This window comes from Tenebrio molitor, chromosome 9 (assembly GCF_963966145.1).
Source record: "Tenebrio molitor chromosome 9, icTenMoli1.1, whole genome shotgun sequence".
Taxonomy (NCBI): Eukaryota; Metazoa; Arthropoda; class Insecta; order Coleoptera; family Tenebrionidae; genus Tenebrio; species Tenebrio molitor.
Window position 1 is genome coordinate 7,584,038 of NC_091054.1, and position 27,806 is coordinate 7,611,843.

Sequence of the window (27,806 nt, forward strand, 5' to 3'; positions counted from 1 at the left end):
TGATACAATAGGTATCTAATACGTTAACATTTTTGCGGAATAATTAAACATTTTCTGACGGACTTTTGGATACTCTGCCCATAATATAAAAAAAGAAACGTGTTTACAAAGGGCAAAAGCGCCAACTCATGTACCCAATTTATCTAGCACATTCACACTATCTTATCGTTACATTGTTTATCTATTTACTTCAATTTTTTATCGTGACACTAAAAAAACATGTTCCGATACTTAGAAAATGTAATCTAAGCTTGTTCAATATTTTTGGTAAATGTAACACCCACCTCAGATAGCTTAACCCCACTTTTAGAATTTTGCATGTTAAATGAAAAATGAGGTTATGGTGTTGGTGACAATTCGTGACATCTGTCAAACCCTGGACAATTGTGTCAACAATGGTTTAAGTAAAGATTAAAGAGTTGGAACTTGTTTATAACTGGCTTGTTTTCTCGTTTTCAATCGACTCTTCGCGAGTTGTAACCTTCAAATAATAAAGGACTTTGAACCCTATGCTGTTTGTCGTTGAGTACTTTATTTTTGCAATTCTCTGTTTTTCTGCTTTTCACTATCAGTACCAGTTGTGTAATTGAACATGACGCTGAAGTTATATTTCGACTTTTTGTCGCAGCCCTCCAGGGCACTGTTCATTTTTTTAAAACTCAACAAAATCCCTTTTGAGGCGTGTTCAGTAGCTTTACGTAATGGTAAATATTGTCGTTAACTATCGGATAGGATTGTTATTTATACTATTATACTTTCAAAGGTGTGCACTTGACGGACCAGTTTAAAACAAAGTTCAATCGCTTCCAAAAGGTACCATTTATTCACGATCGTGAGTTCAAGCTCAGTGAGAGGTGAGCTGCGATTTTTCTTGGGAACATTGTTGTTTAGAATTCATTTTTAGCGTCGCTATTATTCGGTATCTCGCCAGAGAGTACAATTTGGACAACAAGTGGTACCCCAAGGACAGCAAGAAGCAAGCCCAGGTTGATGAGTACTTGGAATGGCAGCACAACAATACTAGAGCCTTCTGCGCCCTCTACTTCCAGAAAAAAGTGTGTCATTTTTTATCTTTGATTTTTATAGTGTAAAATCAAAGCTTTTATTAATTATTGTTTTGACGCAATTTTTCAGTGGCTGTTCCCCTTGTTGACTGGAGAGTCACCAGTACCAGAACAGTTGCAAAAATTCGAAGACAATATGATCAGTACTTTTAACAACATTGAAAACATTTGGTTGGCTGACACGCCATTTTTAAGCGGAAGCGAGGTTTCGGTGGCCGACATTTTCGCAGCTTGCGAAATTGAACAACCACGTAATGATAGCAAAGAAAATTTATTTTATTACGTTAAAAATATATTCAATTTAGGTATTGCTGGCTTTGAACCTAGACAGGGGAGACCCAAGTTGGCTGCTTGGTTAGACAGGGTGCGAAACGAAGCTAATCCGTACTATGATGAAGCGCATACTATATTGAATAAAATGGCTAAGAAGGGCGGGCAAGCTAAGTTGTAAATTCTTCAGAACAAACAAATATTTTTATACCCAAATTTATTGAAGTTATTGTGTTTTTCTTTAGTTACAAATAAATATAACTGGTGTGCCTATTTGAATATTCACCCATTTGACACTCCGAATATAAAAACTGAATGATTACGTTGTGAAAAAGGTCAATATCAAACTGAAAAACCGCGATTTGTAAAAAAAATTATCTAATGAGACCCAAACGTACATTTATTAGATTTTGCAATCGAATAATCTATACGAAGTCAATACTTAGTTTCACTTTTAATAAACCCCAGTTGCTTTCTCAATTTCTTTTTTTCACTACTAGTCTCAGAAGGCGTCATTATTGACTCTCGAACCGATCCCAGAAGTAGAATTTCTCTCCCTAGGTTAATAATAATTCTCATTATTAACCAAGGTCAATAATGAACAGCCGTCACTGAGCAACGAAAGATTTTCGTTGATTTCATTGGTTAACGTAGACGATGTTCATAGCAACCGTTGAAAAATGAGAACTCGGATCGTCGCATCAGACAAAATAATTTGATTAATAATTATTATCAGAAAGGCTTTTAACGTATGTAGTAGTGAAAAAAATAGTATATAAACCACGGTGAAGAAGTCCCTTAGAACCTTCGCGCCTTAGAACCCTCGGCACGCCTCGGGCTCTAATCTTGGCGCTCTGGCTCATGAACTTCTTTACCTTGGTGTATAATATACTACTTCATGCATTTTAGTTTATATAATTGTTTAAACATGTTATTTAGAAGAAAATAGTTTTTGAGATGTTTATGAACGCACTCTATTCCGTTGACCTATTGTTGGTTTATCTACTACAAAGGCTCCTTCTTATCAATATGCAAGTTTAGATTAACACAATTATCTGAAACTTGAACATGTATTTATTAAGTAAGGCAACTTTGTAGCTGTTTTCAATTTATTTCTCCCAAAATTTCTTTCAGGAGTAGTAGTTCTGATCAGTAGTTCTTCCATCGTCATTCCATTCCATTTGTTGTCAAAATATAACCTAACTTTCTCTTTAAATTTTGTGATTTTCTAATTATTCTCCTAAATCGGCAGTTGTTTAAAAATAGTCACAATGTTCCAGAAAGTATTCGTATCCTCAGTATTATTTGCTGCAATTGTTATTTATTTCAATACTGCTATTATCCAATACTTTCAATCTTTTGTTAAGACCTCAGTGTCCCAAGACAAACAAGTAAACTTATTTACGAAAGACGAATTAAAATTATACAACGGGATCGATAAACCACAGTTGTATCTAGCAATATTAGGGAAAGTGTTTGATGTGTCGACTGGAGCGTCTCATTATGGGAATGGAGCAACGTACAATTTCTTCATTGGTAATTAATTTTAAGGTACTTCTTCTGGTGACGAGAATAAAATTTTAAAATTCTCAAGGTAGAGATGCGTCGCGCAGTTTCGTAACTGGAAAGTTTGACGTGAACGACGTAAGCGATCAAGTCGCCGATTTAACTGCGGAAGAATTGCGCTCTGTGAATCATTGGGTGCAGTTTTATAACAAGGACTACAAGCGAGTTGGTAAGTTTTGAAAACGATGAGGCTTTCGAATTAACGCGTTTTTAGGTAAATTAATTGGGCGCTATTATGGAGCGGACGGAAAATTGTCTAGGTACGGCAAAGAAGTAAAAAAGCTGATACAAGCGGCAGAACTATCAAAAGACAACGAAGATTTGGAAAAATTAAAATATCCGCCTTGTAACGTTGAGTGGGACGCCCAGAGAGGAACTAGAGTTTGGTGTACTGAAAAAAGCGGTGGAATTTCACGCGACTGGGTTGGCGTTCCGCGACAGTTGTACCTGCCAGGGTCACAGGACTATCGTTGCGCTTGTGTTAAAATTGCTAATGAAGTCTCCGCCAGTTTAAAGCAATATGACGGTTGTGATGACAACTCTCACAGCTGCTTTGTTACATCATGATTTTATTATGAAAAGTGATAGTATAAAAAAATCGTGTATTATTTGTAAGAATGAAATAAATATTACACCTATTTTATTACGATACAATTGAAAAAATCTACTGACGCATAATCTCATCCAACATTTCTATAGTAAATTTTAACGGCATTTTTTGTCGGTCGTTTACTCTTTGCAGCGCGGACAGACCTCTCACTTTCATGAGTTTCTTTTTTGGTTTTGTAAGTTGCTTTTCTAATATGTCCCGATCGATTGAGAGCACTTTCTGCGTCTTGAGAAAATCCCGACAGGAATCTTCGTCACTTTTAGAGTCTTCAAAGATTGTTTCTAGCACTGGACACCGCCTTTTGCTTCTTTTGTCTAAGTAATAATTTTCTGTATTTTTGAAAGATTTGTCTTTGCTGAACTTGGCAGGTTTTGTGAACACTCGTCGTTTTTCTGTGCACGATATTTGTGCTGCTTTGAAAAGTGCGGACCATCGTGGTTGGCAACTTCCTGAAGAGCTGGTTTCTTGGTCTGGAAATTCAAATTCGCCACCTGCGACCACCTTGAAATCGGTGTCATTTATCCTTAACGACGCCATATCTTCTTCCAAATCCATTCTTACGTCCAATTTCAAGCCTGAATGCTCCACACACTCGATTGCGATTTTATTGTGCACCACAATAAATGCTGTGCAACGTTCAAGACCGATTTTACAGTTTTGACACAAATACCGATAAATTAAATAATAAAGTTATGGCAAAATTAATTCCTAATAATTTTAATCACTAAGTATACACTTAGAAATGTACTAAATACCACCATTTATTTAATCACTAACGCACAAAAAAAATCCGTACAAACAAGGTCTACACTAAAATGAAATGTGCGGTTTTCTGCGATCCACAGCTGGCTATCTGGCGAACAAAACAACTCTGTCCTTGGAATTATGTGGGGTACGTTCCAAGTCAAACAAAAACAACCCGTATATAGCAACCTCATACAATAAATACACCAGTGGTTCTTAAACATTAACGAAACACCGAACCAGATTATTTAATTAAAAAACTACCTACTGACAATAAAACTATTTTATGTTGAAACGGGAAAAATCTATACTCAATTTCATATAAATGTGCATCTAAGCAAGCCATGAAAATCTGATTTTCTGTTGGTAGTAAAGCTAAAGCTAGTGATTTTGACTTTCAAAGTTGCTTGCTCTGCGCGAACCCGATTTGACTAATTTTTCAGTTTTTGTCCATTTTAACATTGCTGATTTCAAAAGCAATGTTACGTCTTTTTACTGATTAAATTAAAGTAATTCTTATTTGTTTTTGTCTTTGTATTTTTACCAAGTAAAGATTTATTGGACATGACCTTCATAAATGTAACTTTTGTAGTGTAACTAAATTAAAGGTGCTTTTACAAATGCACAGCTCACTTGATGAACATTTATATGAAATCAATTATATAGATTAATTAGCTGATCGAAGGAAAAGTGTCGCTAATTTAAGAGTAAAAGGCTGAGGGGTGGGGATAATCGATTACATGGTTCCGAAATGTTCAAACTTTGATTGAACATGCCTTGAAAACATTTGAAATGAGTCTGTTTCTGTTGTCTATTGTCTGTATTATCCTGAGTAGACAAATAAATTAGGTGAACTACTCAGAAATCAGTAGGGACATTACTTCTACTTTATGGAATGTTATTACCTATTATTATTACTTCTACATTACTTATCCGGGTAATTGTTCACTTTAACTACTTCTGGAATTTTCGCGTTTTTTCTGGCTAGACAGTCTCAGGGCGTCCTCCTAGATCGTGTCCCACCACTCAAACCTTGTGCAAATGCTTTTTTTTTCTCTCTTCTTATGTTTCAAGGTCGCGTCAAGGTCGCGCCAATACTTAGTATAACGAAAGGGTAAGGAAAATTTTCATTTGCACAAGGTTTGACTGGTGGGAAACGATCTAGGAGGACGTCCTGAGGCTGTCTAGCCAGAAAAAACGCGAAAATTCCAGAAGTAGTTAAAGTGAACAATTACCCTTATCCGTAATGTAAATGATTATAAAAATAATAATCCGTAAAATGTAAATTTAGAAAATTGTTTGGTGTAAATTGCGTTTTGGGAAGAATCTGTTACCAAAAATGCCAAATGAGATAGTGTAAAGATGAAATCTGAAATATTTTTAATATAAGACGCACCAATACCCAATAAAAGCATGTAAATGTGACACACAAAAATCGGTTGAATGTCTCTGCCTGGTTATTGGAAAAAACTAAATAAAGATGCAAAGCTAAAAAACAATGAGCGCATGCAAACAAGGCTTCGCCATATTCAATTCAGCGAAATGCGAAGCTTTCGGTGTTGTGCAGTAGTTCTAATAGAAATATGTATCTCAAATTAAGAAGGAGCAACGGAAGAGTTTCATTGAAAAGAAAATGATTTCGCGATCATTAAATAACTATTAAAGTCGTTATCTCCTTTGTTAAGTGATGTCTGCATGCATTGAAAATTTCAGAAAAATATGTTATCCCATTGAAGCACATTTTCTAGATGATTCACAACGAGACGCGGAGTTTCTTCTTATAAAATTTATTTTTTCCAACTATTATTTTTTTTTCTCAAAAATTTCCTTATGTAAGATAACAACATTTGTATACTGTCATTTAGGCCCGGTTTCTAGAAACATTTTATTTGGCCAGTTAGTTAACTCTCCGATAAATACATAAATCATGTAATGTGATTGGCTCCTTTCTAGCGTTTCTATAGCAACACTTGATTTAACCGCACGTCAAGTTATCGGGACGTTCCAGAAACCGGCCCTTAGACAATTAAAAGGGCTATCAGAATCAAGAAAAAAAAATAGGGGGATTCCATTTAAAAAAAGTATCGATGACGTCATCACTCGAAAACAAATGACTGCTTGGAATTTTCTTTGGTACTAAAACATGTATTTTTATAAACTATACACCGGACCTGACCTGACCTGTCCAAAGATTTTTTTGAAAAAAAATTTGTTTAATTTTTAAGGAATTTATTCCATACCTTTGCCGCTCACTGTATAAAAACTAGGGTTGCCAACTAAATCGTATAGTCGTGTCTTACTCGATATATATTTTTTTTCGAACACACGGTATAAAACTTGTTTTAAGTAAGTGTCAAATGACAAATATTTTGGGTGCGTTCACAATTCAAAAAGTCCACAATCCAAAATAAATAATAGATTTGAGGTTAATTGTCAGATGTGAATTCAGAATTCACCACAATAGGAAAATAATGTTCCACTTGGTCATTTACAACGTCCACCATAATGATAACATAATCGTGGAAAGCCCTATATACTAAGTGTACGGTATTGTAAATCCCGTGCCTGCAAATTGTTGATAGTTGTTCTGTGTGTTTTAAATTGCAAACTTGAATACCAGAATACCACATAAGTGTCGTGAAGGTGTCACCATGGCCAATGAATTCTACATTCTCCGCAAATTTCTTCCCGTGCGGAGACATGACAAATGCGACTGTATTTTGGTAAGTCTCCCATCGAGCATATTCAGTTCAAACAACAATATTTTCTCAAGACTGATTTACTGCCACTGTACGAATACGACAAACCCAGCACTTGGTCCGAATTGGTGTCGTTAATTGCTCGCGGCGACCTAGCCGGCTTAAAAACGCTCATGGAAGAAAGCAAGAAGTTAAGAATTTCGGATAGATATGGCAACACACCACTACACCTTTCTGTGATTTTTAAAAAGTACAAATCCCACTTATTCTGAATTGTCTTGTAATCACTCTCTTCCAGGATGCACATCTTTGATTTTTTATTAACCGTAAAAGGCGTGAATCTCAACGCGATTAACGGCAAGGGACAGTGTAGCATTTATTTGGCTGTGATAAACAATTTGGAACATGCTGTGGTGGAGCTGATCAGGAAAGGAGCCGAAATAGATATGTCCAATGACTCTTCTTGCACCCCTTTGCACGCCGCCGTCACGAGATTCTACCCCCAAATATTCAAAATCTTGCTCGAGAACGGCGCCGACTTGAATTACCAAAACATGTTGGGAAAAACTGCGATTTATCACGCTTGCGAGTATGGTAGGATCGATAGCATTTACATGGTGTTGTACTATGGGGCCGACGCTACAATCACCGATCTCTATAGAGTCCTCCCTATCACGGCAGCCATGCAATATTTCCTCAATTACAAGGGCGACGACCCTCAGTCTCACCTCGACTGTCACGAGGTCTTGTTCAACTGCACGTTCGGGCAAAACAAAGTCACCGTCAATTTAAGTATTCTAACTGTAGCGATGCAAATAAACTCGCCTTTGTTTCCAGAAATTCTGAAAAAAGTCGACGAGGTGAAATACGGTCGATACGATTTGAGGGATCTGTGCAGGTGCGCTACCGGGATTAATCTGAACTATTTTAAATTGTTTATGAGGAGGTTTATCCACGTTGTCAAAGAGATATTGCACAGTCCCATCGACCTGCACCACCAGTTAACCCTCGAGACCAACGTAGATGGCGCGATAGTCAAACTGATGGACTTCCTAACCGTCGTATTCGAGTATCGATCGTTCAACTTTGTTAGGGGTTGGATGAATTTCGGCTATCTAATCACCAAACTGCTCAAGTTGTACAAACGGGGGAGACTGTCGTACAAGATTCTGAGTCAAACCATCTTCTTCTTGTACAGTTACGGAGTCCCCTGCGAGCTGCGCTACGTCGTCACCATCTACGAACATTGCGGCTTCTGCGACATCTTCAAGTTCGCCTTAGAAATGGACATAGTGAGCACCTCGTGCTTCCGCCCCAAAACGTTGATGCCCTATCTAATCTGCGACATCCATCTCACCCTCGACAAGTTTTTGAGGCAGGCGACGTGGCCGTGTAAGCGATACGTGAACTCTTTGCGGTTTTTCTCCACGCCCAGAGTGCGCAACTTCTTCGCCCCGGAAAGGAGGTTTCATAGGAAGTTGAATAAGTTGCCGCAGGTGCCTTCTCTCTTAGAACTGGCCAGGGACAAGGCTCGCAAATACGTTATTAAAGAGTTTCAGATTAGGAGGACTAAAGATTTTTATGCGTTAATCAGACGCATGCCGATTAACGAGGTGTATAAGAAAATTCTCACGTATGAGAGACCTCTCTATAGTTTGTAACAGCAGCACACGGCTGTAAAAAATTGCTAGAAGAAAAATGTCGGGTATTTGGAACTGTTGGATAATTTGCTATCGGTACCTACTTATTTTTGTTTTATTACGTAAACACGTGATAACGAATCTTTTTTGTGTTATGGTACGAAGCTAGGCTTGGTGTTTAACTGTTGCCGGCGAAGAACTTCATTTGTCAGATTCAACGTGCGATTTTAAGTTGATGTTGATGTAAATTGTATTGTTACAACAGTTCCGAATCTGATTTATTTTTAAGAGAGAACCCGTTATTTGTACATATAAGAATGATTTGTATCAATTTTATATTTTGAAGAATTTTGTACGAAATAAATAAACTACAACAATTTCTATTTCTCAAAAGAAGAGATTTCTCATTGTTCGGCGGTTTAATGTTTTTCAAAAGCAAAATTTAATTGTTTGGAGCTGTCAAGTGGGGTACGTTCAGGTTGAGAACCAATACAATTGAACTACTGCGATGTCCGGTCTAGACCGGATTATTTAAAATTATCCGATTATTCAGTTTTATTGTATTTAGAATATACAAAAATAATTCGATTCCTCTGTAATCATATTACACAAAAATTAATGTGACAATATTGTTTTGTTACTTAACCTCACTTTCCAGATATTTGAATGAGTGTAAACCTTCATTTATGTAAAGCACCGAATGTTTAAATTGTGCAAGTTTTTAATGTAGTTTGGGCTACAATCACATGTGTACTTTAGTTTTTGTATCATTTTTTCCTTTGGATTGGTCTAAGTTATGAAAATGTAATTTTTCAAATAGTGAGCTCAGATCTTAGCACTGGAGATAAATTACTGGACCTGCCCAGCGAACCCCAAGTACTACAATTTCAACAGTCTTTCGGCTTAATACAACGTAAATGTAACCCAACCAAAGTGAGGTTAAAACGAGAACCAGTAACAAACTTTCGGCAAAATGACCGCTTCAGACAGTAGCGAAGACGAGTTGCACGACATAGAATGGGTAAGTTCCCCCATTTCAAATCTTCCAATACATAATCCAAAATTTCAGACGGGCACGGACCCGGACTCGTTTTTCGAGTACAACGACCCCTTCGCCTTGTCTCCCCAAATATCGGCGGTCCACGACAACGACGTTAAACGCTTGAAGCTCCTCCTAAAGTCTGGAAAATCGGTCAACATCAACGACAATAACGGCAACACGCCCATACACGTCGCCGTCATGAAAGACAAGTACGGACTGTTTTATTTGAGGCGTTTTTCACACAGCACAATTTTCAGGAAGAAGGCGTTCGATTATCTCATCGGTCTCGACGAAGTACGCATCGATGCCACCAACTTCGACGGAGTGACTCCTCTCATGATGGCCCTTCGCTGCTCCAACGAGTACTACGCCTTGAAACTGATAAGGAGAGGGGCGGATGTGAACATCGCGCGACATTCCGGCTACACTCCTTTGCATTACGCCGTCGGGAACAGCGTTGCAGTGGGGCAGACCTTGATCGAGAAGGGGGCGAACATTAATGCGCGGAGTTGTCTCGGCGAGACTCCGCTGTATCTGGCGTGCGAAAGGGGCGACTGCGACTTGATTCACTTGTTGCTGTATTACGGGGCTGACCCTACTGTTCCTTGCGAGGAGAACATTTTGCCGTTCACTTTGACCATGCTGAAATGTCCCGTCGAGGTACAAGAGATTCTCTTCGAATACACTTTTGACAGAGATAAAGTCGAGACCAGGTTGTACACTATTGATGTGGCGATGTCGTCGCAATCGCCACTTTTTTACAAAATAATGGAAAAGACCTCGGAAGTGTTATACGACGAGAGCGACCTAAAACATTTGGGGGACTCCCTACCGGGGATTAAACCCAACGTGTTCCGGGCCTTCACAGAGCAATTTGAAGATGTGGCGAGGGACATGTTTTGCGTGTGCAACTCCTTAACAGATTACATTCGCTTTTTGGGTACGTTCATCAACGAGAAACCAGATTTCGTCGAGTTTTTCTACATGCTGTGTGACAGTCCGCTTGTCAAAGACGCTGTACAAAATTACGACCCCAAAGTTTGTTTGGTCCATTCGCTGATCAATCGAAATCTGTCTCTAGACACTCTGACCAAACTGATCTGTTCCATGCTGAGTTGCGGCGTCAGCATCATAGCAAACGACCTCAGTATGGTATATAAGTATTATGGATTCTGCGAGCTCTTTAGAATTATGTTGCACATGCAAATAGCCGACTACAACTGCTACATGCACGACAGCAACGTCGAGGTGTTTTTGATGTCGATGTTGATCTACGACGTCACTTTAGACATCGACACGTTTCTGGGGAACCCCAGACAATACATCTCCCCGAACTGTTATCTGCAGTTGTGCAAGTTTTTTTCGCTGTCGACGTTAAAAAAGAGTTTAAAGCTGACGGAAGACAAAATGAAAAACTCGCCGCAGGTGCCTTCGTTAGTAGAACTGAGCAGAAACGTAGCTAGACAATATATAATCGATAAGTATCAGATCAAAAATAACGTTCAGTTTTTTACAACGCTGAAATGGCTACCGATTAGTCAGGTTTACAAAGCTATTTTGTCCTACGAAAAAGAAATATACGACGTTTAATCTCTCTTTTTTTGTTGTCAAAAATCATTGTCTTTAATTACTATTTTGTATTGCCGTTTTTTTCAAAAAATAAAGATATTTTTGTTGTACAAAATCTCCTGTTGGTGATTAAAAACTACAGAAATGTTAATACGTAAGTTTAGACATTTCTTGAACGTTGCGGTAGATACAGTCGTTTTGAAGTGGTTACGATTACATTCTACATAGTGTAAATCATCTTAACATAAGACCAAAAGCATTCGTAAACCAATATAAATTTTAATCGTGACCACAATTGTTACTTTTTCTTGTCCAGTGTATGTTTCCGTCGTACATGTTTCGTCAAATCTGACCTATGTTTTGCAGCGTATGCGCATTGACCACATGGAAACCATTTAATATCCCTATCATTTGTATGCATATTAGTCTCGTGATATTTTAAATTTTTCTTGTACTTTGTTTTGAACGGGCACTTGTCACATTCAAACCAATCGTATGGCGTATGCATTCTCTTAATGTGAAGGAGTAGATTTGACTTCGACGAGGTCACGAATACACAATCGTGACATTTGAACGATTCATCTCGACCCGAGTGCCTTGTTGACCGATGTTGCTCTAAGCTACTTTCAAATTTCGTCTTGAATGAGCACTTGTCGCATTTAAAATAAACCGTTTTTGGCTTTAAATGTTTTGACTTCACGTGAAGCTTCAGGTAGTGTTCTAGTATTGTTTTGTAAGAGCAGTGTTCACATCGAAACCATAGCGCTTCGTTTGACGCGTGTTCGAGCAGGTCGTGTCGTCTCATTGTGAATCGTCGCCTTGCTTTGAAGTCGCATTTGTCACATTTGAACCACTGGACATCTTCTTTGGAAAGATGTAGTTTCATGTGTCTGCTCAAATCGGATTTGGTTTTACATTTGTACTGACATTTGTCACACGTAAACCATTGCACAGCTTCAGCGGTGGTGTGTTTGAATAACATGTGTTGTTTTAAGATTGCTTTTCTTCTGGTCCTGTACTGACAATTGAAGCAGTAAAACCAAACTGCTTCTTCATCAGATTTATGTCGAGTATTCACGTGTTCTGTAAAATGACTGCGGTGTCGTGTCTTGAAGGAACAACAGTCGCACTGGTACCACCGGTTGTCGGTGAGAATCGCGAGCGGCAACGTCGCATTCCTAAAGTCATCCCTTTTGACAAAACACGAAGATTCTAAATGTTTCATCCAAAACAATATGGAGTTCGATTCAAATGTGCAAACTTTACAAATGTAGTTTTTTATAGGAGAGTGTTCTGGTGAACTGTACAAAGATTCGCGTTTTTTAACGTGGTAATTACTGATGTGTTCTTTGAGTATTATTACCAAGTTGGTTTGAAAATCGCAGAATTTGCAAGCATATTTTTCCAAGGTGGTCGCTTCCCAAGTGAACGATTCCCGTTTGCAGTAGTGGCGTTTCGCATTTTTTACGAAGACCGATTTTGTAGCAATTTGATACTTGTCACTTCTGGAGATACATGTTGGCACATTGTCAGGACACGCCAGATCTGCCATTTTCCCAGTTTCATCTGAAATTACAATTATTGATTTAAGGAGAAACATTCAGCTGTCAATTCACACGTTGGCTGTATTGAGCACAGAGACTATTTTCATGCATCACAATTACGTAAAATGCTCGTGTTCATGATCACGTGGTTTTTCTGAAGGTAATAATAATATTGTCGCCTGAATGCAAGAAATGGATAACTCAATTTTCGACCTGTCCGTTATCCCTTAACTTACCCATTTATTACACTAGGGTAGTTCTTAAACTTTCTTGTTGCTGGCACCCCTACAACTCTCAAAATGTGTAATGTCACCCCCACACATTTATTACACTGGTATTAATTAAAAATTATAATCACAATGTGGTCGTTGACTTATGTAGTTTTGCATTTAACAAGTATTTTTACCACAACGTCTCGCGTCCCCATGAGCAATATTTCGCACCCTCCAAGGGTGCGTGCACTTATGGTTGGGAACTACTGCCCTAACAGAAACCTCTCCCTTTTTACAACAGATGTCACTATCTCGGTTTAGTTTTAGTTGCATAACTTTCTCAAAATTCTTTGCGATCTTTGTTTCAGATAAATTGTTCAAAATGCATCATTAAGATTCATCAATTGTTTGCATTCAGGAGACTACATGTGGTACTTAAGACTTACAAGTACTTACCAGTAAAGTCCTCGTCGAAAAATAGTCAATTTTGACTTTAATTGTAAATCATTTTACAATAGGAGAGAAAATCGTCTTATAACTACCATAAATAATTCCATAAATAAATAGGGGCTGTTACTTTACCTGATGTTTGCTCTTGAGTCGGCACTGCACAACAAAGGGGCAATAAAGTTAGAGGGTATTATGGTAGTTATAAGAGGGTTTGCTGTCCTATTGTAAAATGATTTACAATTTAAGTCAAAATTGACTGTTTCTAGACGAGGACTTTACCTACATACTTTTATTTTTTAATTATCTTATCTAATTTACTTATTTGATTTAATTTTTTGCAATATTCTTGATGATTTTTGTCGAATTACACGACTGAAAACCTTGCATTGCTTACAAGATGTCAAAAGTCGATATTTTGAGTGCGTTCACGAATAATCCTTAATTGAAGCATTGGGTGGAAAAATAGCGTCAAGCTCTTAACGCTGTTTTTGTATTATTGGTAAAAACAACAATCTATTATGGCGTAGTGAAAATCGCAATGTTTTACTAACACATGGATAGAGTTGTAACTGAATAAAAACAAGGGGCCGTATCACGGATGACCGTGGTGACGTATGCATCTTTTTGCTGTTTTCTGGATAACGCTGTTTTTCCACCCAATGCTTCAATTATGAATCGTTACAGTTCCAATTACCTCATTTACTCTGTGATCCATTAGCCTAAAATTTGGTTGTCACCAACTTGAAAGATTTAAATTAAACGCTAGGTACTTTATGTGATTTAATTTCAAAGGAACTATATGGGTAAATTAAACATGAAACATTGTTACAAAATCGTTTATTGAACTACCAAACTGTATCAAAGATACCAAATTAAAGTTTTAAGACATTATGTCTCGATTTTTCTCGAATTCTTCACAATTTGTCTTTAATTTATAATGCTTCATGAATGGTGAACGTCCCGTCAAATGACTTTCACAACCAACCATTTAATATAAATTTTAATTGTATTTATGGTCTTCGACAATTCAATTTGGTTAATACTTTGTCTTAAAGGTTACATGTCATATTCAAATCACTCATTTGGTGCATGTATCTATTTTAAACTGATGTTTAAGCATTTCAAATCTTGTCTTGAATGAGCATCTGTCACAATAAAACGCTTCGAGATTTAAATGTGTTGTTTTCACGTAAAGCATTACATACTATTTCACTTAAATTTATGAATGTTTGAGCAATTCGTGTTGTTCATTTTTAATCGTAAGTTTGTACGTCCTGTGACATTTTAAATTTTTCTTGTATTTTGTCTTAAAGGCATGGAAACTAGAAGGAATAAATTTGGACTCCACACCGAGACATGAATTTTCCTGTGTCTGCAAATTAAAAAAATCTTTCGATGTAAACTGACTTTCGTTACACTGAAACCAGCGTACAGCCTTGACAGTGGAATGTTTGTAGTTGATGTGTTGCTGTAGATTTTTTTTCGTTTTCGCTTTGTATTTGCAGTGAAAACAACACAACCTTTCTCCCTCGGCAGGTGGGTGCTCAGCACTCTGGTGTCCTTTCAAAAGTGTTGCCTTCTTCGTCTCAAAAGAACAATGCTCACATCGGTACCACTTTTCATCTCCACAAGACACGATACGTACTGTCTCGAAATCTTCTTTTATGTTCAAACACGGAGTATCCAAGTGTTTGATCCATTGTAGAGCCGAATATGTTTCAAACGAGCATTGTTGACAAATGTAGTTTTTAATCACAGTGTCGTTTTTCGTTTGATCTTGCACAAAATCGGTGTCCTTTCTGTGATGTTCTCTGATATGTTGATTAAAAATAACCATAAGGTCGGTTTTAAAATTGCAGTCTTTGCAGTAGTACTTTTCTAAATCGATTGTTTCGCAACTAATCGAATCGAGTGGCAACCGGTGACGTTTCGTGTGATTTATCATGAAAAAAAGGGATTTGGTCACGTAAGGACATATGTCGCAGTTGTGAATCTTTCCGTAACCACATTTTGGAATGCTCTCGGCATATTCCAAATTTAGCATTTCGATGTTATAATCTGAAACTTCAATTTAATATCAACACAAAAAAACTAATCACAACAACTGCAAAATATGCAAGTCTTGGCGTATTCATAATCTGTGTCAAAATAAAAAAAGAGCCATTTATTGAATTACGCTGTCAAATAAAAAACATCATTGCTGTTGAAGTGAAATTTCTTTAGCGAACGGGGGATTGTAACTTTAGCTTCTTCACTTGCAATGAGTTTAGGGTAGGTCGTACAGATTACAATAACGAAGATTTACGACTATGAGCACTTCATTCCAGGAGGCACAAACAATCTGCATTTTGCCGATATTCGGCATCCCTTTTTAATAACTAGCATGTATAGTAGACTAGCACGACGGCAGGCAAAAACTGACCACTATCGTAAATCTTCATTATTATAATCTTTACAACCTACCCTAAACCCATTGCAAGTGAAGAAGCTAAAGTTCCAATTTCTCGTTCCCAAACTATAAACCCGAATGATCTTGACGAAAATCAACATGAAACGGAAATGAGTAGCGCATGCGTGAGATTAGCGCAGACGCGTGAAAGAGCAGTGAGTCAACTACATATAAGGTTATGTCGGTTTTGATGTATCAGCTGTTGTGTGCTGCTCAAGTTAGTGTCAACAATTACATTTTAACCATATACACAGAGAATCTCTACGTCTATAATTTTTACTAAAGTGTAAGGTGTTAAAAACTTTAAAATGCTAAAAAAGCCAGAATGTTCTACGGAACGTGTTCGAAAATTTAGAGCAAAACAAAAAAAATTACAACCACATGCAAGTAACTCTTAATTCTCATACTTAAATTATATTTTTAAATTATTAAATTTGATTAAAATTATTATAATTTAATTTGAATTACACATGTAAACTTTAAGGTAAACATGGAGGAAAAAGACCAGGTGCTGGTCGACCCAGGGGCTCAAAATCTACGACTGGCCACCAGGAAGAATTCATAAAACATATCAATGAAAATCGTGAACGTCTTATTCAAAATAATCGTTAGTATATTTTTAATTATTATCGAGTATACTTGTCAGTTGTGATTTGCATAGACACGATTTTCCGGAATTATAACACGCTCCACATCTGTTTTATTTTAGATAAACACGTGACATTTCATATATAAAATCAGTACTCACCTTTAATCCTGACAGAGAATGAAAGAAATATTTGAATTTTTCACAATTCTGTTTGATCTGTTATCATCTGGGGTCCTCAACCCACAAGCATAATCATTAAACAGTGTTGTTTATGTGTTGTCAAATATCAAACATTTCGGCCGCGTTCACAATTGCGATCAGTGACCACAAATCAGACGATTAACTTTGGTTTGTTCTTCAAGACTACCAAGTATAGTTGGGCAAATAAAATTTCGGGAGTAATGTGGTATTATCAAGGTCATAACATAAACTCTAAAACAACCTTTACGTTATTAACCTCATTTTTTACTCTTGTTATGTTTTTGTCTTTTGTAAATAGTGACATGCAGCTAACCAACGTAATGCGATTTAGCAATGCTCATTCCAACGTGAACGGTGTTTACCTGCATGTCACTATTTACAAAACATAATTACAGAGCCAAAAAATAAAATTATTTGACCTTGAAAAGTTCAATACAAAATGAATGGACTTTAATTACACTCAGTGGAAGTTTAGTTTTTGAATGTCAGTCATGATGATATTAAAAGGTGGTTTACAGAAATTCCCCGAATTACAGCAATTACACACACTTGTGTGTAAGTGCTCCGCGATCACAACCAAAGTATGCGTACTCTGCGTTATTATTCTTTTTCTTTAATCGTAACACCCCCAGATAAAGGTAACACCTTTTTAAAAGAGTTGATTATCTGCGCAGTGCGCATGTGTACACACCCCTTGCGCAGTAGCACAGTAGCAATGGTAGTAACACTAGCAACGGCACAAAAGTGATGTTCAGCATTGTTAACCAAAAAAAATGTTTTTATTGAATTAATCGTTTAACTAATTAAATCATCCGATACTGAAAGTTTACTTAAGAAATATGAAAACAGTATTAAACAGTTTTCGTGAAGGGAAATCTTTAAAAAATTGTTTTTGAACTGAAGAAAGATAGGTTATGTTGTGGGTATGTGAACGGACTCTTGAATGTTTAAGTGATAATATAGAAAAACTGAAGAAAGTGACTAATATTAGATGCCGGATTTATGCCGTACCCAGTTTTTAACAAACATTGAGATAATATCTTACAGTAGAATTTAATTTAATGAACATTTGGCTAAACTGTTTCCAGTGCTCTGGAATCTCTTAAGGATAAGACTTTGTTGGTAATCTCAATGCCGTTTAAGTGTAGATATCCCTATTGCCCGAACACGAGAGACAACAGTTTTGTTTCATTTCACAAGTATGATTTTTTATGTCTGTGTGCTTGTGTTATTAAAGATATAATTTAAGATTTCCAAAAAAAGAGGAAATGCGGCGAAAATGGTTACGATGTTTAAATTTACATGTAAACCCAGGCGTATGGGACGGCGTTTGTTCCAATCATTTTGACGCGAATCGTTTTACTAAACATTCAAATGGAAAAAAGTATTTAAAAGCAAATTCTGTGCCTCATTCGGTGTTTGCAGGGAAAACGTCCTGTAAGATACATTCTTTTTCAATACAATTTCATCCAAAAAAGTTTTTTTAGGTATCCCACCGCAACTCCCACCGCAATTACCACTTCAAATCGAAGCGGTGTACTGCGGATCAAGTACGTTCCCAAGTCGACTCCAGTCGAAATATTTTTGTACAATTTTTATTTTTAGCTTTACCGCAAGACTTCGGTGTCATCGACTGTGGTAGTAATGTTCAAAACGCAGACGGTTTTCTACACGTTTCTGATGCTTTAGCAACGGCCAAAGATCCATTAGCAGATACCAAAGTGGAAGACCCTCTATTGGGGATTAATGAAGACGAGACCATCTTGAATCCAATAAAAAATGAATTTGAGAGTGGAGATCCCAGTCGTGATTCGTGGACAAGAGCCTTGTCACCTCATGGTTTGTTAAAATACAGAAAAATTTCAATTATGTCATTTGCAGTTTCAGATGTTAAAGAAATTATACACGTTGACGATCCAGGTCGGTCCGAGTCGGTATCACCAACGGTTTGTGTTTCCAGTCTGGACCATACGTACAACATCAATCCTGACAAACTTAAACAAAAATATGACTCGTTGAAAAGGAATTACAAAAAGTTGAAAGTGAGGTGTGACAACGGCGAAGCAAAAATTAAAAGACTGGAAATAAAGGTCGCATTTTTGAAAAGAATTGTTAAAGATTATCAGACAGGAGCGAGGCGTTAAAGTGAAGTGAAAAAGTGTATTTGACTTTTTTCTTAATGTGGAAACTACGACTTGACTAGAGTTAGACATAAGTTAAAAAATATTGGAAAATTGGATTTTCATAAATAAAACAATAAATACGTGTAGGAATGTAGTTGCAATTTCACAGACTATTCTTCTCTTTCAAACATCAAATCTTCTAAAGCGGATGCTGTGCCAACAGGTGCGCCTTTAGGCTGCTCTTCTGCTTGGCCTTATAGTCGCAGTGTCCACACTCAAACCACTGAATGTCATCCGGGTTCGCATGCTTCAGCAAAAAGTGTCTCTTGAGCTGGGATTTGTCTCTGCCTTCATAGTCGCACCACTCGCACTTGACCTTCCTGCTGCCGCCCCCGTGTTTGGTCAGGACGTGTCTCTTCCACGAACTCTTCATCCGCGACTGAAACTGGCAGTAGTCACAATGAAACCACTGAACGCTTTCACCCACGCCGTGTCTCATCTGCATGTGCACCTTCACCGTGGACTTCCGCGCCGCTTTGTATGAGCACTGTTCACAGTGGAACCACTGACTGCTCCCCGGCAGTCCGTGTTTCGCCGACATGTGCCTGGTCAGGTCGTTTTTCCGCTTGGTCTGATGAGAGCACTGTTCACATTTAAACCACTTGACGTCTTCAAACTGCAGCGTTTGGTCCGAGCCTAGGTCTTCGGGAGCGGCGTGTCGTGTGATTGCGTGCGTGACGAGGTTGATTTTTCGTTGAGTTTTGTAAGTGCAATCCTCACATTTGAACCAGTGGCTGTTGTCGGGGGAGGTGTGCCTCGTCAAGATGTGCATGTTGAAGCTGTTTTTTCGTTTGGTCTTGTACGTGCACTGCTCACATTTAAACCAGTCGCGTGGTGTGCTTGCGTGATCGGCCGAAAAGTGCCCATCGAGATCTTTTTTTCGTCTAGTTTTGTAAGCGCAATGTTCACATTGAAGCCACTCGTCTGTTTTGCAGTTGTGTTGTGAAGAAATGTGCGCACTCAAGTTTGACTCTTGTTTGGCTTTGTACGAGCAGTGTTCACATTTATGCCAAATTGTCATTGGATTGCACTCGTGCCGGGCCGAAACTAGGACGGAGTTGGTCTCAAAGTTGCACTCGACGCAGTTATAAGTTTTTGAGATTAAAGTTGGGTTATGTTGGGGGTGTTTTTTTGTGTGGGCAGCTTTGCGATGGCAAGTTAAGGTTACTTTAGAATATGTCTCAAAGTCGCACTTTTCACATTGGTACATTTCTGGGGCGTTTTTGTAACACGTAAATAAATTTGTCTCACTTTTAAGGTTATAATCTGTTTGAAGGGTAATTATAGGTACAAAAAGTGAATCCATGATATCTTCCATGGCTTTGGTAGTTGTTCTTGACGACTTTCTACCGCTCTTTAAGTGATAAAATATTATATTTGCAGCAAAACATTTCCTTTGAAAATTATCACATTTTTCAACTGTCATATGTCATTCGAGGAGTATGTTCAAAGACACGAGTCAGATTTGCAGCTTGCAGCACGACTGCAGCAGGCAGGAGTGCCTGTAAATCACGAATGCTCTTAAGTTTTATAAAACGAGTTTTTTTTTTTTAATTTTTTTTACAAAAAATAGTAGTTTATCTAAAGAGTTTGTGTGTAAATTGGGTTTTTTTGGGTAAGTGTTTACTTTACCTACTTGTGGAATTTTCGCGTTTTTTCTGGCTAGACAGCTTCAGGGCATCCTCCTACATCGTTTCTCACCACTCAAACCTTTTGCAAATGAATTTTCCTTGCCCTTTAGTTATACTAGACATTAATGCAACCTTGAAACCATTGAAACACAACAAGAGAGAAAAACAGGGGCATTTGCACAAGGTTTGAGTGGTGGGAAACGATGTAGGAGGAGCCCTGTGTCTGGCTAGAAAAAACGCGAAAATTCCACAAGTACCTTCGTCCTTTTTGACACACCCGAATACCCGATATACCTACTTAGTGGTTTATTGCCCGCTAACAAAAATAGTAAAAGTGGTGAGTAACCGATCTTCAATAATCCGCAGGTACTTAAATACTATCCAGAGTTTTTGTTACAGGGTAGGTAAATAATCCCATAGTAATGAGACCATCATAAACGACCCAAAATGTTAACTAATGTTTAAAAAGTCGTTTCAAAATATCGATAGACGCACTTAATTGTCAAATAAACCCACAAAACTTATCCGGTTGCAGTATTGTAAATAGCCGAATAAAAAAATGTTCTTAATTGTATTGCCAACTTAAACAGTCCGTCTTGATCACCCGGTACAATTTACACTATAGTTTTGCCAACTTCTGAAAATCTGAAAACGCTATTTAAATGTACAGTCGCGAGCAATAAATTTTGGTCGTCAAGGTCATTCTTTGACGCAATCGAAAATGCTTCATTGTAAAACAGTCGTAAATGTCATAACCTATCATCATGTTGTATGACATTAATTGTCATTTTTTTGACACTTTGTTGACATGGGCATAATCAGGCAGGGAATTTTTTTTAATTTGTGACAATCTAACCAAATTTTGAAATGACATTACGACCAAAATTTATTGCCCGCGACAGTAACTTCACTTTTTGCGTTGTTTGTAGGTATTTTTAATCCGCAAGTTGATGACAAACGAGTAATGCCTTCACAATTGACTTTCCAACACCAACTTTGACAGGAAATTTTAATGAACACCCAATTGTATTTTTTTGTATTTTTTTTTTAATTCTATAAGTTTGGCAACATTAGCTGTCATTGACTAGTAAAACTTGTTTACAAGTTTCAAATGTTCTGGATGGTAGTCTTGAAGTTGAAAGTAAGAATTGACCAGTTTTACTCATAAAATGTAACATTTTAATTTATATTTAAGTACTAAAGTAATCAGTCGTGCCAGTTTTGTCACTTAACCTAACTTTTTTCTTCCGAATTTGAAATCATGTCGATGTACTCGCACGACGAAGAGAAAAAGATCGTGGATTATCTCGTAGAAAACAATTTTATTCACCGCATAAAAGGAGATCAAGTGTGGAAAGAATTGGAAGAAGCTAAGGTCGTAAACAGAACTTGGCAGAGTCTGAAACAACACTTTCGTAAGAGAATCATCCATGAGTTGCATTACCCCAGATACAGCTTAGACAAGCAAACGTTAGCGTTGTTTCACGATCATTTCAACAGAGAAGTTAAGAAGAAAAAGGCAGAAGCCAAGAGGCCACCAGTTGCCACAACTCAAGCCCAGACAGTAAGGAAAGTAGCCAATTTATTAGAATCATCATCTTCTTCAGATGATTCCGATGTTGTTGCGTTAAATTATAATTAAACGATGAAGACACTTTTTGTTGCAATTTTATTGAATCTTATTTTTGCAAAAAAAAAAATCAATTACATCACGTCATAACACTTACTTTAGTAACGTTGTGTAAGTGATTTTTAAGTTTTTTTTTTATGTTACATCTATTTTTATCATACCTTTTTATAAAACTTGTTTTACAAGCTTCATTCTGTTTTTATGTCAAAACATATTTAATTTGATCTGAAGAGGTGAAAAATCGATTTGTGTCAAATAGTTCACTTTGTACTTTCTTTATCTTTTTATTATTAAAGAAATAAAAATATCACATCTTTGAAAACATTTTTATTAAACAAACGTCCTCGATATTAATTTGTTGATTCCATTTAAAGTGACGACGGTTATAAACCATATTACATAACCCTGTAGAAAAAATATTCGCACAGCCATTATAATTTACTTTTTTACCAAAGAGTCTCGTCATTTTAATAACAATTTGAATATTTTATCAGCCAGTCCAACTCTCTTTGGGGTCTGGCTGTTGATATGATGAACACATTCGAATCATCTGTGGTCCTGCACAATAGACACAGTATAACAAATAAATTAATTAACAATAATTATTCTAAAATAAATAATTGATTATTGTCCGTGAACTCGATCTATGTGATGCTTTAAATTATATTTCTGCTTGGCCCTGTAGGGACACTGCGCACATTCATGCCACTTGATTTCCTGCAGATCTGTATGCCGGTTGATCACGTGCTGTTTTAGATGTGTGCTCCGCTTCGCCTTATAGTCGCAGTAGTTGCACTCGAACCAGAAGATATCGTCCGAGTTGGTGTGTTTGTTCCTAAGATGCAACGTCAGCAACTCCTTCTTATACGCCTTGTAGGGGCAGTGCGCACAGATGAACCACTCCAGATCCTCCGACTCAACGTGTTTGCTGATCACGTGCCGGTCTAGGTTGATCTTCTGCTTCGCCTTGTAGTCGCAGTGCTCACACTTGTGCCAGACGATCTCGTCCAGGCTGGTGTGCTTGTTCCGCATGTGCAACACCAACAAGTACTTGCGGATCGCCTTATACGGACAATGCGCACATTCGAACCACTTGATCTGATTGACGGCCGCGTGATTGATGTACACGTGCCGCTTCAGGTGCGCGTTGATCTTTGTCTTGTACGAGCACTGCGCACATTCGAACCACTTGGCCTCGTCGATTTCCGTGTGCATGCTGATCACGTGCTGCTTCAAGTTGCTCCGGTGTTTGGTCTTGAACAGGCAGGATTCGCACTTTTGCCAGGCGATCATCTCGGGGGGCGAGTGCATGTTGTACTTGTGCAGGCGGAGGTTGCGCTTGCGTTTGCCTCTGTAGGGACACTGATCACATTTGTGCCACTTTTCGGCGCTCGCTTCTTTGCACCATTTCAGGTGTTTCAACAAGATGAGCTTGGAGAGGGTGGTGAACTGACATTTTTTGCATTTGTATTGTCTGTTGGATACGAGGGGGCTGTCGTCATCGTCGCTCGAAATTTCCACTACCTCCTCCCAATCCTTCTTGTGCTGGGTTAATGACAACTTGTAGTTTGTCTCGTAGCGGCACTCGTCGCATTTAAAAGATTGCACTTTGGTGGAGCAGTCAAAAGGGTTGCCAGGTTGTTTCTGGTGGTGTTCAGCGTTGTGGTGTCTCAAGGCGAAGTCCCATTCGGTGACAAAGTCGCAATTTAGGCACTTGTTGGGGTCAGCAGGGTCGGCCTTTATGAAGATCTGCTCGAATGGAGCGTTCGCGGTGGTGTTGGGAGTTTTATCGTCTTGTTTGTCGGTGACCGTAGCCATAACCTGTAAAATCGCAGAGGTTGTTGACTCGTTTTAGGGAATTCCGACACGACAAACCCACTTCTGACTATTTAACACTATTATTATCGAGGAAATTTACGCGAACAATTCAATAATTTTTCGCACAAACATTACTTTTAAAGTGAGGTTAGAATTTACAATGTACACCTCTATCTTCCATCATTCTAGATTACTGTCAGATACCGTAATGCCAAACACTGAAATTAATTATCCTGGAGCGGTGCAGCTTAAAACACCTAAAAGTTGTCTTACTCCCTTTTATACACAAAAATCAATTTTTCTTGTTTTCATTGTTTTACGTTATGAACTGTTGATTTTATAATAAATAGTACACTTTGCATATTTTTGAACGTACTCTTAACATTCAGCTTTTTTTAAATGCAAGTATCATCTTTACAATTCGAAGAAAGTTTTTGTTTATCGTTGAAAGGAAGATGTTTAGCTTAAGTAATGAAAAAATGTATATTTTAGGGACCTAAGGTTATTTATTACAATTTATCCACCCCCTGTTGTCAAGCTTCTAAAATTGTATGGTGTATGTTGTGTTTGAGGGAAAATTTTATTAAGATTTGAAGTGTCAAATAAAGAGACGTTAAATGAGATTGCGTGTAAAGATAGAATCAAACGAATGGTATTATATAAACGACCAAAAAATTCTAAGTGTATTTTTCTGGGATCCTGGTCCTCCGATATTATGTTTTTTCGCCCTACACTATTCAAATTCTTTTCAGGGAAAAAAAAGAAGGGTTTCTTTTTTAGATCTTTTTGTCGTGAATCAAAGTTAATTGAATCAGAGATACCTAACGTTATCCTAATCTCAGATTGACTGCAGGTAGGTATTGGACGAGTTGAATAAATTCAAAAATATAAAAGTTCTGCCCAAAGCTGCCATTTTATGTTATGGGAGTTGAAAAAAATAAATAAAATACCTCGTAGATCTACGGCGATCAATTAATTTTGAACGCTACTGTCACTGTTAGCTATCATACATTCTAAAACTACCCTTATGCCTTATGAATTCATAACTTTAATTTTGATTTTTGTCAATTGTGTAAATGTCAGATTTGCCTACAAAACATACAAGAAGTTTGAAAAAGCAGACTAATGGAATAGAACAATGTTTTAATTAATAAAAAATATAAAATAAATAAAAACCAAAAATGTATAGTATATTACAGTTGCGGACAATAAAAAATAGTACAACTCTTGCTCAAAATTCGCCAAATATTTAGCTGCTTAAATGAGGCTCTAATTTGTCAGCTAATGTCACCATTAATCATTAGTGTCATTCGTCTCGTCTATCAACCAACATTTACCACCTAACCTATTTCTAGACGTTTGGCATAAATCACAATGTCAAAAAAACCCAAATTGTACGATGTAAAAAAAGTGTACGTTTTTTTATTGTCCGCAACTGTATTGTATCTTAATTGTATTGCCAACTTAAACAGTCCTTCTTGATCACCTGGTAGTTCTCGAGACACAGGAATGGTACTTTCGCCGAGGTTTGTATAGTATTTAAACGGGTGGCATATTCACAAATTGTAGTGTTGTAGACAAATTCGACAATTTCATCGTTCATGTAACAATTTCAATAAAGCATAATTTAGAATAATTTTTTGTGACAGAAAAATGACGTCCAAAATTTAACGATCGTAATAACACAAAAAAATCGTTTCAATTAATAAATATCCAAAAAATATAGACTTTTTTGTTTCGTTGATTAAACACATTTTAAAAAAGAATCATCTTTATTTGATGCGTATTGGTCTTGTGAATTTTACTTGTATTTCTCGTCTTATCCTTAAAATTGAAGCGGTTAAATCATCCTGTCTCCTCCTTTGTTGTATGCTTGAGCCGTTCATGTTCTTTTAATCTGCTTTTTCGCCTTGCCTTAAAGTCGCATTTATCACAGCTGAACCGTTGGACATTTTTTGCTGGGAGATGAGTTTTCTTATGTTTTTTTAGGTGGTCGTTTCGTCTCGTTTTAAATTCGCATCCATCACAGCTATACCACTGGACAGCATCTGCTGGGAGGTGGATTTTCTTATGTCTTTGTAAGTATTCGTTTCGTTTTGTCTTAAATTCGCATTCATCACAACTATACCACTGAACAGCATCACCTGAAAGATGAATGTTCATATGCTGTTTTAGGTAGGTGCTATATTTCGTTTTGAAATCGCACTTATCACATTTGAACCATTGGACATCTTCTCCGGGAAGATGTGTCAGTACATGTTGGTTCAAATTTAATTTGGTTTTACTTTTGTACTGACATTTATCGCAAGTAAGCCACTGAACAGCTTCAGCGGGGGTATGTTTGTATAAGATATGTTGTTTCAAAATACGTTTTCTCTTCGTCTTGTAATCACAATTGAAACAGTAAAACCATTTTACTTCTTCATCAGATTTATGTCGATTCATGTGACCTTTTAGATGGTATTTCGCTTTTGTCTTATAGGGGCACTGTTCACATTGGAACCACAACGCCTCCTCATTTGACGTATGCTTAACCAATTCGTGCTGCTTTAATTTCCATTTAAATGTTGTTTTAAAGTTGCATTTGTCGCACTTGGACCATTGGATTGCTTCTTCCGGAAGATGTAGTTGTGCGTGTTTTTTCAAATTCGATTTATGTTTAGACTTGAACTGACACTTGTCGCAAGTAAACCACTGCAAAGCTTCAGAAGGGGTATGTCTATTTAATATGTGCACTTTTAGACATGCCTTGGTCATCGTCCTGTACTCACAATTGCAACAGTCAAACCACTGTGGTTTTTTATCCGATTTATTTAGTCTATTCGCATGGATTCTTTTCATGTGACTTTTTAAATTCCTCTTGTTTTTTGTTTTAAAATCACATTTTTCACACAGAAACCACTTGATATCAGATTCTTTGTTCACATGTCTTGCGATTTTATGTTTCTTTAGGCCGTCATTTCGTTTCGTCTTAAATTCGCATTCATCACAGTTAAACCATCGTACAGCCTTTGTTGACAGATGCTTTTTCTTGTGTAGTTTTAGGTATCGCTTTCCTTTCGTCCTAAATTCGCATTCATCACAGCAATACCACTGGTCAGCATCTTCCGAAAGATGAATTTTTATATGATGGTTTAGGTAGTCCTTCCTTTTCGTTTTGAATTCGCATTTATCACAGCTATACTCTTTTGCTGACGGATGAGTTTTCTTAAGTTCTTCCAAGTTAAAAAAGCTTTCAAATTTAAACTGACGTTCGCCACAATGAAACCAGTGTTTTGAAGCCTCGACATCAGCATGTTTATAGTTTATGTGTTGTGTCATATGATTTTCAGTTTTTGCTTTGAACTTGCAATGCAAACAACAAAACCATTCCCCCTGTCCAGATGCGTGATGTGTAGTCTGGTGTCTTTGCAAATTTGTCAAGCTCTTTGTCTCAAAGATACAATACTCACATGGATACGACTTCTCGTCATTACAAGATACCAGACGTACTTTTTCGAAATCTTTTTTTGTATTAAAACATGAATTATCCAAGTGCTTGATCCACAACAAGGCCGAATATGTTTCAAACGAACACTTTTGACACATGTAGCTTTTTATTACAGTATCTCTTTTTGGTTGATTTTGCACAAAATCGATGTTTTTCATATGATATTCTCTGATATGTTGATTAAAAATGATCATAAAATCGGTTTCAAAATCGCATTCTTTGCAACAGTACTTTTCTAAATCGTTTGTATCACAACTAAATGGTTTAAGTGGCAACTGATGACGTTTTGTGTGATTCGTTATGCACAAAAGTGATTTGGTAGCGTAAAAACATCTGTCGCAATTGTGAATCTTTCCATAGCCACATTTTGGAATACTCTCTGTGCATTCCAAATTTGGCATATTG

General features: G+C 37.3%; 6 protein-coding genes and 2 long non-coding RNA genes across 13 annotated transcripts; 5 read left to right on the forward strand and 3 right to left on the reverse strand.

Annotated features, from left to right (window-relative positions):
* The first annotated feature begins 329 nt into the window (after positions 1–329).
* GstT3 (Glutathione S transferase T3) lies at positions 330–1,607 on the forward strand. Its single transcript, XM_069057634.1, has 5 exons — positions 330–704; positions 764–854; positions 905–1,055; positions 1,135–1,315; positions 1,370–1,607. The coding sequence occupies exons 1-5, from the start codon at positions 593–595 to the stop codon at positions 1,513–1,515; spliced, it is 681 nt and encodes a 226-aa protein (XP_068913735.1). The 5' UTR covers positions 330–592; the 3' UTR covers positions 1,516–1,607.
* Positions 1,608–2,434: 827 nt separating this feature from the next.
* LOC138138487 (neuferricin) lies at positions 2,435–3,547 on the forward strand. Its single transcript, XM_069058456.1, has 3 exons — positions 2,435–2,870; positions 2,929–3,069; positions 3,115–3,547. Exons 1-3 carry the CDS (start codon positions 2,606–2,608, stop codon positions 3,465–3,467), a joined length of 759 nt encoding a protein of 252 aa, XP_068914557.1. The 5' UTR covers positions 2,435–2,605; the 3' UTR covers positions 3,468–3,547.
* A 3,070-nt stretch (positions 3,548–6,617) lies between these two features.
* On the forward strand, positions 6,618–8,989 carry LOC138139497 (uncharacterized). The gene is made up of 3 exons (XM_069059792.1): positions 6,618–6,977; positions 7,028–7,203; positions 7,252–8,989. The coding sequence occupies exons 1-3, from the start codon at positions 6,906–6,908 to the stop codon at positions 8,612–8,614; spliced, it is 1,611 nt and encodes a 536-aa protein (XP_068915893.1). The 5' UTR covers positions 6,618–6,905; the 3' UTR covers positions 8,615–8,989.
* Positions 8,990–9,142: 153 nt separating this feature from the next.
* On the forward strand, positions 9,143–11,319 carry LOC138139498 (uncharacterized). The gene is made up of 3 exons (XM_069059793.1): positions 9,143–9,614; positions 9,663–9,844; positions 9,893–11,319. The coding sequence occupies exons 1-3, from the start codon at positions 9,567–9,569 to the stop codon at positions 11,223–11,225; spliced, it is 1,563 nt and encodes a 520-aa protein (XP_068915894.1). The 5' UTR covers positions 9,143–9,566; the 3' UTR covers positions 11,226–11,319.
* A 30-nt stretch (positions 11,320–11,349) lies between these two features.
* LOC138139502 (uncharacterized) lies at positions 11,350–13,822 on the reverse strand. Its single transcript, XR_011162315.1, has 2 exons — positions 12,985–13,822; positions 11,350–12,770 (listed from the first exon to the last, which is right to left on the reverse strand). It is a non-coding gene; the product is annotated as an uncharacterized lncRNA (long non-coding RNA).
* Positions 13,823–14,232: 410 nt separating this feature from the next.
* On the reverse strand, positions 14,233–20,614 carry LOC138139499 (RE1-silencing transcription factor B-like). 4 transcript variants are annotated; one of them, XR_011162312.1, is made up of 2 exons: positions 16,608–20,373; positions 14,233–15,468 (listed from the first exon to the last, which is right to left on the reverse strand). XR_011162312.1 is itself a non-coding variant. In XM_069059796.1 (2 exons), the coding sequence occupies exon 2, from the start codon at positions 20,256–20,258 to the stop codon at positions 18,972–18,974; it is 1,287 nt and encodes a 428-aa protein (XP_068915897.1). In that variant the 5' UTR covers positions 20,259–20,334; positions 20,465–20,614; the 3' UTR covers positions 14,233–18,971. The 4 variants fall into 4 exon arrangements, 2 of the variants coding, with proteins under 2 accessions (XP_068915897.1, XP_068915895.1); XR_011162311.1 differs by having other exon boundaries at positions 14,233–15,474; XM_069059796.1 differs by adding an exon at positions 20,465–20,614 and having other exon boundaries at positions 14,233–20,334.
* A 46-nt stretch (positions 20,615–20,660) lies between these two features.
* LOC138139501 (uncharacterized) lies at positions 20,661–22,415 on the forward strand. Of its 2 annotated transcripts, none has more exons than XR_011162313.1 (3): positions 20,661–20,800; positions 20,863–21,604; positions 21,659–22,415. It is a non-coding gene; the product is annotated as an uncharacterized lncRNA (long non-coding RNA). The 2 variants fall into 2 exon arrangements; XR_011162314.1 differs by having other exon boundaries at positions 20,795–20,863; positions 21,393–21,604.
* On the reverse strand, positions 22,406–25,756 carry LOC138139500 (zinc finger Y-chromosomal protein-like). Of its 2 annotated transcripts, none has more exons than XM_069059797.1 (2): positions 23,973–25,756; positions 22,406–23,914 (listed from the first exon to the last, which is right to left on the reverse strand). In XM_069059797.1, the coding sequence occupies exon 2, from the start codon at positions 23,909–23,911 to the stop codon at positions 22,718–22,720; it is 1,194 nt and encodes a 397-aa protein (XP_068915898.1). In that variant the 5' UTR covers positions 23,912–23,914; positions 23,973–25,756; the 3' UTR covers positions 22,406–22,717. The 2 variants fall into 2 exon arrangements, with proteins under 2 accessions (XP_068915898.1, XP_068915899.1); XM_069059798.1 differs by having other exon boundaries at positions 23,969–25,756.
* Positions 25,757–27,806: the final 2,050 nt, after the last annotated feature.